This window comes from Medicago truncatula, chromosome 2 (genome assembly GCF_003473485.1).
Source record: "Medicago truncatula cultivar Jemalong A17 chromosome 2, MtrunA17r5.0-ANR, whole genome shotgun sequence".
Lineage (NCBI taxonomy): Eukaryota > Viridiplantae > Streptophyta > Magnoliopsida > Fabales > Fabaceae > Medicago > Medicago truncatula.
This window is the reverse complement of record NC_053043.1, coordinates 42,127,599-42,141,234: the sequence shown is the minus strand read 5'-3', so window position 1 is coordinate 42,141,234 and position 13,636 is coordinate 42,127,599. Positions and strand designations below refer to the sequence as shown.

At 29.3% G+C, this 13,636-nt stretch overlaps 1 protein-coding gene, 1 long non-coding RNA gene and 2 other non-coding genes across 4 annotated transcripts; all 4 read right to left on the bottom strand.

The window, feature by feature from the left end:
• Positions 1-4,399: 4,399 nt before the first annotated feature.
• Positions 4,400-4,471, bottom strand: TRNAD-GUC (transfer RNA aspartic acid (anticodon GUC)). Its single transcript has one exon. It is a non-coding gene; the product is annotated as a tRNA-Asp (tRNA).
• Positions 4,472-5,630: 1,159 nt separating this feature from the next.
• On the bottom strand, positions 5,631-5,702 carry TRNAD-GUC (transfer RNA aspartic acid (anticodon GUC)). The gene has a single exon. It is a non-coding gene; the product is annotated as a tRNA-Asp (tRNA).
• A 1,352-nt stretch (positions 5,703-7,054) lies between these two features.
• On the bottom strand, positions 7,055-9,079 carry LOC25487519 (probable ribosome biogenesis protein RLP24). The gene is made up of 4 exons (XM_013609466.3): positions 8,951-9,079; positions 7,782-7,895; positions 7,562-7,698; positions 7,055-7,450 (listed from the first exon to the last, which is right to left on the bottom strand). Exons 1-4 carry the CDS (start codon positions 9,029-9,031, stop codon positions 7,297-7,299), a joined length of 486 nt encoding a protein of 161 aa, XP_013464920.1. The 5' UTR covers positions 9,032-9,079; the 3' UTR covers positions 7,055-7,296.
• Positions 9,080-10,875: 1,796 nt separating this feature from the next.
• On the bottom strand, positions 10,876-11,350 carry LOC25487518 (uncharacterized). The gene is made up of 2 exons (XR_003008935.2): positions 11,186-11,350; positions 10,876-11,083 (listed from the first exon to the last, which is right to left on the bottom strand). It is a non-coding gene; the product is annotated as an uncharacterized lncRNA (long non-coding RNA).
• Between the last annotated feature and the right edge of the window lie 2,286 nt (positions 11,351-13,636).

Sequence of the window (13,636 nt, the reverse complement as noted above, 5' to 3'; positions counted from 1 at the left end):
TTTGTGAAGTGAAGATGATGCAATATATTGATACTAGTTAATAACTTGATTTCTTTTATTAATTGTTTCAAACTTGTATAAAATCAACAATGTTCCCTTCAGCAAATGCTTGTAGCTAGGTTCAATATAAAACTTTTTTTAGTTCAAATTAGTTTAGATACTACCAAATTCCTCTTGTTAAAGAACCTAAGCAATATTTATTGAAAATTATGTAGTCAAATTTTTTAAAAGTCAAAAAAATTATTACTACTACTATTTTCAATATTAAACTTTCTCTTGTAGATTCATTAACAAAGTGTCATGAAAACTTCTTCAGTTTTCTCCCATAAAAAATCTAAGTCATCAAACATCTTATCTCTCTTGATTTTAACATTTAATTTAATGATTAGGATTTTACTGGACCCTTCAATCACTAGAGAAGGATCTAGTCTTGTGCGTTTAGGAGGACATTTTTACTATTACCTTAAATTTAAAGGTGTGTTTGAAAAAGAATGTAAAATATTCTTTTAAAAATAAAGTAAAGTGTTTTTGAAGTATCATATGATCATGTATGATGTTGTTAATTCAATTTTCTAAAAATCATTTTATAATGTATGTAATTTAAAATAGAAAAGTAAGTCGTCCCCTCCTAAATTCTCCATCCAAAAAAACGCTAAGAGAAATGTTAACGAATGTTTTTAGGACACTCTTTAAAACTTTTAAATTGTAACTATTTATAAAAATTTGTATAATCAATGCATTAAAAATTAAAATATTTGATTTTCTTATTGATAATTTCTTATTTTAGAATCTTTAAAAATATATGGAGCGTTGGTTAACAAAACCTTAAATTTAATTAGGATAGTCCGAATATTTAGAAGAAACTGTCTAGCAAAAAGAAGTTTTGTTAATGGACCAAATAAGATGCAGTTTCGGATTTTGTTTTTAACCAATGTGGTTTGTTGAAGTACTAAATCAAATCATCTTTGATTATTAATGTTAAATCACGTGGACTTCATGTAGTACAATGAGTTTTCGTATTCAATGCCGATTAATTGCCCGATGCAATGCCATATGATTAATGAAAAGCCACCATTGTTGAGGTCCCGTTCTTATGTAGGGGAGGTTTCAGCTGCTGATATAGTATTTAATTGTTTTTATTTCTGGTGAAAAATTATTGGTATAGTAGTACAAATAGAAAGAAAACTTATGGAGTACAGAGTACTTGTATGAATTATACTCTATCCAGTAATGGATATAAATTTATGATCATGTTATTATTCTTATTGTGATTCACTCATTAAACATATTGACTAGCATCATTTTTAATCGAGACTAAAACAACATCTGATCTCCTTAAGCATGTGCAATTTTGGTCTACCAATTCAAGATAAATAAAAAATTCAATGCACTATCAGAATATACTTCTTTTACAGGCAAAATATACTATTAAACATATATCATTTAAAAACCACTTCAATATATATGTTGAGATATGGTTGTTTCTTGGAAGTTTGGTGAAGAGTTATTTTTCTTGCAAGTTGACGAAAACATGTATTAAAAATTCAATTGATGAAAATGACACTTAAAAAAATTACATCAAGAAAAAGGATATAATATAAACACACACCTCACAGTGTCGGAAGGAAGCAGGTTTAATTTACTGAAATATGAATTTGATATGTTTATTCTTAATAGAATAGCCAATAAATTACTCATATTTTGGAATAAAATAAAAATAGACGTACCAAACCATTACTCGAAGTTGTAAAAGATATAGATATGAATAAAATAATCAAGACCAAAGAGTATGATAGAATAGAATTCACAGTTCAATTTTGTAAACAACAAAAAAAACGTGCTAATGGTTTTTTTCTTACAAATGCTCAATAGAGAAAGGAAAAAAAAAAAACAGAGATTAGATTATAAGCTTAACAAAATTGAAATGTATTTACAATTTGATATCTAATGAAGAGTTATAAGCAATTAAGCATGTTCCTCTCAACGGAAAAAAAAAAAAAATAACAAAATTGAATAAAAGAACTTAGATTTTAGTCTTTTATCTTATTTTCATGTCATTTGTCTCTTTCATCCTGGTTTGCATATAAATTTTCAAATTCCAAATACATGGTTTTCTTTTGGGGCATGACATATATTGAACAATTTGAGCTCATAGGGAGAGAAATTCATAGATTTGAAGTTTGAAATTCATATTCAAACACAGTGGAAGGATGATAATGCCGTGAAAAGAAAAATAAAGGACTAAATTGTTATCAAAAATTAAGTTAAGGTACTGCATGACAAATAACACAAGTGTTGTAAAATTTAGGCATACAATTATCTCTATAAATAATAATCGATATATAAATATAACAATCAATTAAATATAAACAAAAGAGATATCAATAAACTTATTGTCTTGAAATTGTTGTAGAATTGTCCACCGACATAGCTCAATCAACACCTCTAAACATCAATTCAATAAGAGAACTACAAAATGAACAAACGGTGAAAATAATCTGAGACGTGCTGATCGCACTGTCCTTAAGAATTTTTTGCGTAATTATACGCTAAACCCCAGAATTTAACAGACCCTTCCCGATAAGAATCGAGGATATAGAACTGACAAGGAAAAATATTTTTAGGAAGATGATAACCCAAAGTAGTGTTTGTGAGGGGTATTTTGTTTTTGTCGTGCTACTGATCAAAGGTTTTGGAAAAATAAAAAGCTTCTAATCTCTCGTACCCGTAAAAAAGGAGTTCTATCCTACAACCCGTAATAGCTTAGTCATGCAAGAATAAATGCTTAATAATAGCAACGAAATTGTTAATGTTGTGACTTGTGAGGAATGGTAACTGCCTTTGACTCAATATGCAAGTTAAATGGGCATAAATAATGGCAAATTCTATGATATATCCACTAAATTTAGGTGTATCGGTACACCAAGTCGTAATATTAGTAATAAATGAATTATTTTTTTTAAAAAAAAATAATTATTTTCTATCATTTGACAACTAAGATAATTAAATTTTATTTACCAAAAGCTTCGACAAAATAAAATTTAATTTTTAAGAATTTTTATTACTCATAACAATGAATATTGATTATTTTTTATGACAAAATGTCAATTTTTTAATATGATCCTTATAAACAATGAAATAATGGTTTTTCTTATGAAATGATATTTTCTAAAATATAAATATTGACAAATACCTTTTTATTTCATTAAAGTGATTATTAATTTATAAATTTTGTAAAACAAGAGTACCGGTACACTCAAAATTGTGAATGTACCATAGAAGTTCCCATAAATAATAGTAAATTGCAATGACTCAGCGTATAATTACTCAAATGAATCAGTTAAGAAAGGGAATGCAGTAGCACGTGCAATGAAGCATGGCAATTTAACTTTTGAAATATAATAATTATTCTAAAAATACAACAACAAGTCCATTGAATAATGTGAGAAGAGTGAACATCAATGGATGTATGTTAACTGTATTTTCTCACCTTTTGGTAAAAGAACATTCCAATATGGCGCAGATGGTACTGTTGGGCATGTCAAGCCGCATGGACCATCTATGGATCAGTTGCATCTCAATTTGCAATTGATTTGAAGTTCCTACTTAGTGATCCAACAAATGTTTAGGCTTTGATGATGGTGCAGACAGTCCTACAAATGAAAAGAACTTCAAACCAGCTATTTTCATTTTTCTTTTCATTTTCACTTTAATTATATAATTTAAGAGAAAATAGATCAAATATTTCCTTTACAATTTTCAAAAATAGATATTTTTTAAAAAAAAAATTAAAAGTACCAAAACATTATTTAATTGTTTCTATTCGTAGCTTGTTTGGAAATTCAAATTATAGGTCAGTTAGTCTATTGTCTAGAAAATCACATTTTTAAGCTGAATAAGTGGATGTTTGGGGTTCGACAATTTTTTTAAAAAATATTTTAAAAAAATAAGATTATCCTTTGGTTTGCCAACTCAACAAATTTCCAATAAAAAATGAAAAGAAAAAAAAATTTACTTATAAAATTTTAAAAGATAAAGGATTTAAGCGGAAAAAAATAATGATAAAGAATCAAGTATTACAAATAAATAAATAAGGGACCCTGAAATAATTTTTCTTAGAAATCTTTGAATAGAGTATAATTTTTTTTGGGTCAATTATTGCAGCTTAGATTGATAAAATGTGCTAAAACGAAAAACTTTTTCTTTGATATGCTCTTTCAAAAAGAAAAAAAGTTTGATTATGATGAAATAAATCTGGTTAGTAAAATTAACCCCATTTAACAAGCATACCTTCGTATTTATTTTTAATAAAAAATTAAAACAGCTTTTCATCATTTATTTATTTTCAACTTTCGTTTGTAATAAAAAATCATAAAAATCCGAGAAAAATTAAAAAATACGCCGCTGCCGGGGATCGAACCCGGGTCACCCGCGTGACAGGCGGGAATACTTACCACTATACTACAACGACTACTTGATGTTATATCCATGCATAAATATACTCTATCCATGAATTTAAGCAGCATCTTTCAAAATTTCTTTAGAACAGTTCGCTATCTCACCAAACAGAAACATTGTCTAAGAGACACGCCAAACATTTACCCAAAACTAGTATAATGACCCGTGCCAGCACGGGGAAATAAAAAACTTTTTTGATCAAATGTATAGATTTTAAATTCGATATGAAAAAAATATCATCTTAATTTTGTATATATTTTGAAATATCTAAACATTGCATATAACGATAAAAATATTTGGATTATTATACTTGTACTAATTATTTGTAGTATAAGAGTCACTCATTGTTAAACTTAGCATATGTAATTTTCTTGCAAAAATACGCCAACGTACTGTGTAATAATATTTGTTGACAAAATATATTTTATTAATCATTGTTAAACCAGCTATTTTCATTTTTCTTTTCATTTTCACTTTAATTATATAATTTAAGAGAAAATAGATCAAATATTTCCTTTACAATTTTCAAAAATATATATTTTTAAAAAAAAAAATTAAAAGTACCAAAACATTATTTAATTGTTTCTATTCGTAGCTTGTTTTGAAATTCAAATTATAGGTCAGTTAGTCTATTGTCTAGAAACTCACATTTTTAAGCTGAATAAGTGGATGTTTGGGGTTCGACAATTTTTTAAAATTTTTTTTAAAAAAAATAAGATTATCCTCTGTGGTTTGCCAACTCAACAAATTTCCAATAAAAAATGAAAAGAAAAAAAGATTTACTTATGCAATTTTAAAAGATAAAGGATTTAAGCGGAAAAAAATAATGATAAAAAATTAAGTATTACAAATAAATAAATAAATAAGGGACCCTGAAATAATTTTTCTTAGAAATCTTTGAATAGAGTATAATTTTTTTTAGGTCAATTATTGCAGCTTAGATTGATAAAATGTGCTAAAACGAAAAACTTTTTCTTTGATATGCTCTTTCAAAAAGAAAAAAAAGTCTGATTATGATGAAATAAATCTGGTTAGTAAAATTAACCCCATTTAACAAGCATACCTTCATATTTATTTTTAATAAAAAATTAAAACAGCTTTTCATCATTTATTTATTTTCAACTTCCGTTTGTAAGAAAAAATCATAAAAATCAGAGAAAATTTATAAAATACGCCGCTGCCGGGGATCGAACCCGGGTCACCCGCGTGACAGGCGGGAATACTTACCACTATACTACAACGACTAGTTTATGTTATAACCATGAATAAATATGCTATATCCATGAATTTAAGCAACATCTTTCAAAATTTCTTTAGAACAGTTCGCTATCTCACCAAACAGAAACATTGTCTAAGAGACACGCCAAACATTTACCCAAAATTCTGTTCGAAAAACATAACATTCAACTCAAATTAATAATCACAAGGCAACCGGTAACTTAGGCCTTATGCAGGAAACTAATAGTATAGTCACAAATATTAAACTGGAAACGAACAAACAAAAATTTGATGATGTTAGAATTACTCTTCCATGAGAGGATTCTCTTGTTGCTGCATATGGTCTATTACAAATAATTATCTTGCATATTTACATTATGTTCATTGAATTTGATTTATTTCTGTCTTTATTTTCTTATTTTCAACAAGGGAACGAAAAAAGATTTCACTAAGGTTATTTTGGAGCACAAGAAGGCACTGAATTGTCTTGTCGTCGATGAAGTCGTCAACGAGAACTACCCTGTCATTGAGCTTCACCCTAAAATCATGGAGAAACTCCAACTCTCTTTTGACGACACATTTCAGATCATGGTAATAATACTATCCATACTGATCCTTGGCAAAAACCCTAGGTGTGTTTGGATTGAGGGTTTATGAGGGGAAGGGAGGGGAGGTTTACTTTTGTTTTTTAAATTACGGACGATATAACATGCTTTTATAAAATAAATTGAGTGATTGAAGTATTATGTGATCATTTAACATGTTAATATGTTAACTTTTTAAAAAACATTTTCTAGTGTCCGTAATTTAAAAATGAAAAATAAACTCTCCCCTCATTTCCCCTCCTAAACCCTCCATCCAAACACACCCAATGATTTGTAAAAGGGTCTAACTTTTTTAACTTGAATTTGATGTTTCATACTTTTCTCTAAGTTGTAGTGTTAGAAGCAAACTAGCGAGTTCTTTTTTGTTGATTAGGTTCATTTCAAAATTTTATCAAATGTACTTTCTAATATCGATACATAAAGCAGCCATATAAGCCTTCCCCATTGGATGGGAAGCAGCCTCGTAAGACTTCCCCACTAGATGGGAAGGAGCCTCTTAAGACTTCCCCGCAACATGGGAAGCAGCTACATACGACTTCCCCTATGAAAGAGAGCAATTCATAAAACTTCTTCCAGGAAGGAAGACAGTCCAAAAGGCCTCGCCTCATGCTGAGAAGCAATCATTAAGACCTCGCCCACGACCATAAACACCAAAACATCATATATCTAAAGAACGGCTGAAACTAAACAAAGGGTTTCTACCTAAAAATTAGCCTTCGCAACTGCATACATAAGATATCCAATTTATACCAAAAAAGAATAAATATGCTATATCCATGAATTTAAGCAACATCTTTCGAAATTTCTTTAGAACAGTTCACTATCTCACAAAACAGAACCATTGTCTAGGAGACACACCAAACATTTACCCAAAATTCTGTTCGAAAACCACAACATTCAACTCAAATTAATAATCACAAGGCAGCCGGTAACTTGGGCCTTACGCAGGAAACTAATAGTATAGTCGCAAATATTAAACTGGAAACGAACAAATAAAAACTCAATGTTGATAGAATTACTCTTCCATGAGAGGATTCTCTTGTTGTTGTTGGGAAACCTTGACTTGGATCTTCTCGGGTTGTACTGCGGAAGGAGCTTTGACCATATGGATGCTCTGCTCCAACTCCTCCTTTGCCTCCCTCTGCACTTTCTTCTTGTTGCCTTCCATCCTATTGAAGTTTTTACAAAATGTCAGCAACAAACCAAAAGAAAACACCTCGAAATCACAAAGCTTGGCAAAAGACATATATATACGATACAAGTAGGAGTCAAACAAGAACCTCTTCTTATGGAGTCTCCCTTCCCTTGTGTCTCTGATTTTAACAATCATCGGAATCGCCTTGAGTACATTCTCATTAAGAATCCTGTCATATCTCTCAGGCCTGTTTCGCTTTCTCTCACACTCAAAGGTGGAATCCTAAAACAGGATATAGTAGTTCAGAAGTTTGTCGAAAACAAGACAATTAAATTAAACAGATATGTAATATCAATGATAATAACCTGGGTCATAGCCTTTACATGCACTCGCCTATATGCCTTGGTCCATTTTACTTTACGAGGATTCCTCTTCATTTCGAAGTTCTTGTGGCATTTCGATCTACAAAACCGAAATATCTGCACAAAAACTTTGATGTCAAGAAGTTAAACAATAGTTTACATTTGGATTGGCAGTGAGTTTGCAGAATCAGTGTGCTAGCGGCAGCATAATTTTGACAAAATATTCGAAACTTCAAAACAACCGCGTGACACAGAAATTTCACTAAACTCGCCATCAATCCAAAGTCCAAAGATGCAGATGATATAAGCTTTGGTTTATTCAGTTTCGTTTCACTTAACTCAATTCCATTCATTTAAAAATATCCAAAGATAGTATAAGGAATACAATCAAAATCACATTGATAAAACATTACTTCTCATCTAATCCAATTAGAGCAAAAAGTTATATAGGGTGTGTTTGTTTTGTCTTTTAAAAAAAATGTAAAAATCTTACTTTTTTTAAAAAGCCGAAGCTAATTTCCGATTGTTTACTATCATGAAAATCTTTTTTTAAAAAACTTGAAGCTCTTACACTTAAGTTTCTTGTTGTAAGGAAAAAAAAAATATTTTAGAAAAGCTAACAGGAATGAATTTTCATTTTAAGGTTAAAAATGATTTTTTTAACAAAATGATTTTTAAAAAATAAACAAATCTAATATGAACACTATTAAAATAATAAAAGTGATTTTTTGGTTAAAAAAAATAGAGTTTTTCTAAAAACAATATCTCAACCAAACGGGCCTTATGGGCATAAGTTTCATTTTAAGGTTAAAAATGATTTTTTTAACAAAATTATTTTTAAAAAATAAACAAATCTGATATGAACACTATTAAAATAATAAAAGTGATTTTTTGGTTAAAAAAAATAGATTTTTTCTAAAAACAATATCTCAACCAAACGGGCCTTATGGGCATAAGTTTCTTGAGGCCGTTCAACAAAACTTATGAAAACAACTTACGACATTGTTCATAAGCTGTTTTTAGCTCAATTTCATAAGCTCTCCAAGATAACTAATGAAGACAGTTTATAGCTTATACGAAAACAATTTAACTCAATTTTATCTTTCGCTATAGAAACAGTTTGTACATAATCATGATGATGAGAGCTATAGAAATAGTGCATTAAAATTCACCTTTGCAACATTACGAACAAATTGGATTCCATGTCCAGGATACACAGTTGAAGAACAAAACCAACATTTCTCCAATCTCATCGCGCCTGCAGATTATATCAGCACTTCACACAGAAAATTGTCCATTTCAAAACCAATATAGCATATTAAGGTATAAAATATTGGGTTAATTAAACGGTCTCTATATTGGTTTAATTAATTAATCCTGAAATATTTATAGGATCATTTATTTAATTAATTAATCCTGAAATATAATTGCACATTAACCCTAAAAAAACTAATCAGTTGCATATTATATTATGAGTTATTAAATTACTGAAAGCAAAAAAACTAATCAGTTTCATATGAAACGACGCCGTTTTAGAGCGAAGTTGCTTTTCCTTTGCAGTGGCGGTTATAGGTAACTCAAGGAAAAAACGATAAAATGAAAAAAAGAGGAAAAGCATCTCATCGGAGTTTGTTGCTGTTTCTGGTGGCCGGCAGCGACTCCAACTTGACGGAGCTGGTGAATTTTTTCGATTTTAGGGTTTTAATTTATTTGTTTATTATTTTCCTTTTTTTTACTGGATAAATATGGTCCACTTCGAAAATTGATTGGGCTTGAGTTTGTCTTTTAAATTTAAATAAAATAAACGGGCAGCAATTAATAATAATAATAATTTAATTTAATTCTTCTAAAAAAAATTGAATTTAATTATTATTATTTTGACAAGTTTTGAATTTAATTATATTATACACTGTCAATCAAATAATAAAGAACATGAGTTTTCAAATTTATTTATTAGTAGAGTGACAATACATGAAGAAAAAAAAAAATTGTACATCAATAATTTTTACTAATTAAACTCTTAATAATGAATTGCCTAAAAAAAAACTCTTAATAATGAATAGGAGGCTAATTTCTCAATACATGTTTGATTTTTTTTGTTATCTCTTGACCCTTTTGAAGGTATAACCCCTCGTGTTCATACAAGAACACATACTAATATATTTTTTTTGTCAAATAGTCTAGTGGCTATAATTCTCAAGATGAATAAATAGAGTGTTCAGGGTTCAAACCTTAGTTCCTATATATTTCTACCAACTGAGTTATGCTTACGGGAACAACACATACTAATATTTATTTTGTAACAAAAAAAATAATAGTACTAGCGTTTATTCGGTTTATGTCATTCGTTGATCTTAAAATATAAATTTAAAAGAACAAATGAATCAAGAAAAATTAAAAGAAGAGTACATTATGATTCATCAAGGACACCAGTGTTTGTCTTTTCTATTGCACTTAGTTGTATATGAAAAGATAATTAAATATCTTTTACCATATTTTTTTTTAAGAAGTTAAATTAAGAGCTCTTAAATTAATCTACCTAAATTGGCATTAGAGATAAACGAATCTGAAATTTCGAAGAGGAATCAGATCTCAAGTCAATGTCACTAGGCCAACTCAAGTGGGTTTACCATACCTCTTAAAAAATATTTTTGACAATAAGATTAAAATAAGGTTTTTTTTATGATGTCCACGGTTGTCATAGATTGTTTTTCCTATTGTTGTGAATTATACATATTTTAATGAATTTATCTAAGTTTTTAATTGATAATTTAAACAATATTATAAAAATGGTAGAATGATAAAATAGTTTTGATTAAGAGCTTTGTCAAAAAAAAAAAAAAAGGGGTAAAATTAGAAAGAAAAAATTAAACCAAAAAGATATATATATATATATATATTGTTTTTTTTTTGACAAAGTATATATATATTGTTATGATTCTATAAAATCATATTTCGTCTTTATTTATTAAATTAGATAATTAAAATTATTGAAAGAAGTTGGTGTTTTTTTTTTAAGGAAAGTTGGTGAAGCAAGCAAAGGTAAAAATTATATAATAATAAAATAATAATACGCTTTTGAGATTACCAAAAAGAATTGAAAGTCACAAAATCATAATCCAAAATGCGAAAATTACATAACAGTTGAAACATTGTCGCATACAAATCAAATTTCATAATGTTTAACTTAGTTTACACTTAATTAAAATACATACAAAGACAAAAATCCATAAAACACCAAGGCTGTCCGGTAAGAAGACATTTATAAGTTGTACAATGCTCGTTAATTTTGCAGGGGTGAAAACCTGCATGTCAAATAAGAATAAATGAATGTCACAAGAAGGGAATGCAATGTTTTATACATGATTAAGAAGAAGAAAATTAAATGTTTGTGAAAAATTACTTACTTTCGCCAGTTACGACCATAGTTAGGAAAAGCAAGTGCAAGATAATCAAAGCATAAATGATTTTTAGAATTTCAGCCATATTTTGTCTCCTTAACTTGCATGTTGCTGACAAATCGTTATTTGATCACTTTATAAGTAAAACGCTGCATGCTTTGTTAATTTTAATTAAATTGTTTTTAACACTTACGGCAAGAAACCATTTATATAATCAACATTATTATTAAACGTCTCTTGGGTGTGTCACATTTCTCTCTAAAACTCACTTAAAAATCTTGATGATGACCAAAGGTCACTAATTTTTTACTAAACTTTAATTATTATTATTTTTCCTTTAGCCTTTCTTGGTAGACATGGAAAAATCTCAACAAAATAATAATATGAAGTGATTGAAAAAATTATAGAAATAATGGTTGAGGAGGTGACAACGAGTGCGATAAAAGTTTTTTTTTGTTGCTAAAAGATGAAAATGATTGAATGGATGAATGGATGAAATGTTTAAAAAGAGCATAACAACAATAGACCTACTACCAGCTGCAGTTAACTGTCGTTGAAGATCAGTGTGATAAGTGCTCAAAATGATCTAATTCATGTGTTAGTTTAGGCATGTTTGATGAGTTGTTTTACAAATTATTGATGGAAAAGCTTCAATTATGTGCCTAAATGTCATTTATGCTTTGCATGCCTTACTTTGCCCTTTTTGTGCAGGAAAATACAAGCAAGGAGCAAGAATTGCCAAAGTTCACAAGAAAGTCGCTATTAGCGAGAATTTCGCTATTAGCGAAAATGGCACAGGGAGTTTTGCCATTAGCGAAGCTGGGGGCGAAGTCAGAAGAAGAACTTCAAGAAACTCGCCATTAGCGAAAAAGTCGCTATTGGCGAAAAACTCACAGGGAGTTTCGCTATCAGCGAAGTTGGAGGCGAACTTCAGGAAAGTCAAGTGGATAAGGGACACGTGGAGCAACTCCATTGGTGCAGAGGCATATTTCGCACATTTCTCTAATAGCGAAATAGTTAGCTATTAGTGAAATCTTGCAGAAGTGGCCCATATAAATAGTTTTCTCTTCTTCTTCTTCCAACCATTCTTTTACATTATCTTTTACATTTTTCTGGTTTTTAGAGAGAGACTATGGCTTTTGTAGAGAGAGAAACACAAAGCAAGGTAGTTAGGAGTAGATTCAAGCCAAGATTTGTTGAGACATCATGGATCTTGTCATGGAATCTTCATCTTTTCTTCATCCTTTGCAAAGCTATCATAGACATATGTAGCTACATCTACTCTTGTAGTTTTGAGGTATTCAAACAAGCTATTATGTAATCTTTTGATCATTTAATATATGGTTCTAGCTATTTATTCAATATTGTTGTTATTCTTGCTTTTATTTTTTTTATTGAGATTCAAAATGATATGGACACATACTTTTGAATCTATAAATAGAATAACAATCTATCTTAAGTTATCACTCTAGACATGGATGTTAATATTTGATAATCACTTTTAATCTAGGACTTGATGTTTTTGGGTAATTTAATCGGTTGGGAAATCGTCGATTAAACTATCCAATCGACTTTATGATTGTTTAAATGTTTGGGAAATCGATGTTTAAACGATCCCTTATAAATAACGATATCATTTGGACATGAATGATATTGTCGAGTGATTGTGATAATATAGTTTAAAAAGCTAGAATCCGTTAATCGATCGAGAGATTGTAGTTGTTACGCTTGGTTGATGTCTCTGACCGCAAGCGAAATAGCCCTATCTCTTCTCATTTTACTTTTATGTCGATTAGGAAAATAGTTTTACACAAACAAACAATTTATACCCAAACACTTAACGTGACAAATATTGTGAAAATGCATATGAAATACGCAACTCCTTGTGAACACGATCCTATTATACTCACGTGTAAATAGTTTTATGAGATGGAAAAATCCTTCATCACAGTGCAAGTTAACTGCCGCTGATATCCAGTGTAAGTTAATTGTCGTTGATATTGAGCGGCAGTTAACTTTACGCGGGGGATAATTTGAGAATTTTCATATGAAAATGAGCAAAAATGAAAGGAATAAGACCAATTTTCAAGTTGTCATTAGCTTACTCATGCTAATATGTCCTTACCCGTTAACTTGATGAAGGGTTACATGTCCTCTTATATTCTTTTAGTTTACAATTTTAAAACAATCTTTTCCAATAATTTTTATTATAGTTTTTTTAAGTCATCATCTACCTCTTGTAATATGCCTATTCAAATCTTCTCTTCTTAATATAGAATCTAAAGGTCTTTTCTCTACGTGCTCAAACCATCTATTTTTCATCACCTTTTCTATTATATGTGTTACGTCAACTCTTTCTCTAATGTTGTCATTTATAATTTTAACTCATCTAAACTTGCCACACATCCAACACAACATCTTCATCTCTGCTACGATTACTTTATTCTCGTTTAGTTT

What these genes read in the sequence shown, in the direction of transcription:
- LOC25487519 (XM_013609466.3), bottom strand. Translation starts at nt 9,031, where the DNA reads ATGAGATTGGAGAAATGTTGGTTTTGTTCTTCAACTGTGTATCCTGGA. An exon ending in TTGTTCGTAATGTTGCAAAG is followed by an intron (nt 7,896 to 8,950) that starts GTGAATTTTAAT and finishes GTTTTTGTGCAG; the next exon opens with ATATTTCGGTTTTGTAGATC. An exon ending in ATGTAAAGGCTATGACCCAG is followed by an intron (nt 7,699 to 7,781) that starts GTTATTATCATT and finishes ATCCTGTTTTAG; the next exon opens with GATTCCACCTTTGAGTGTGA.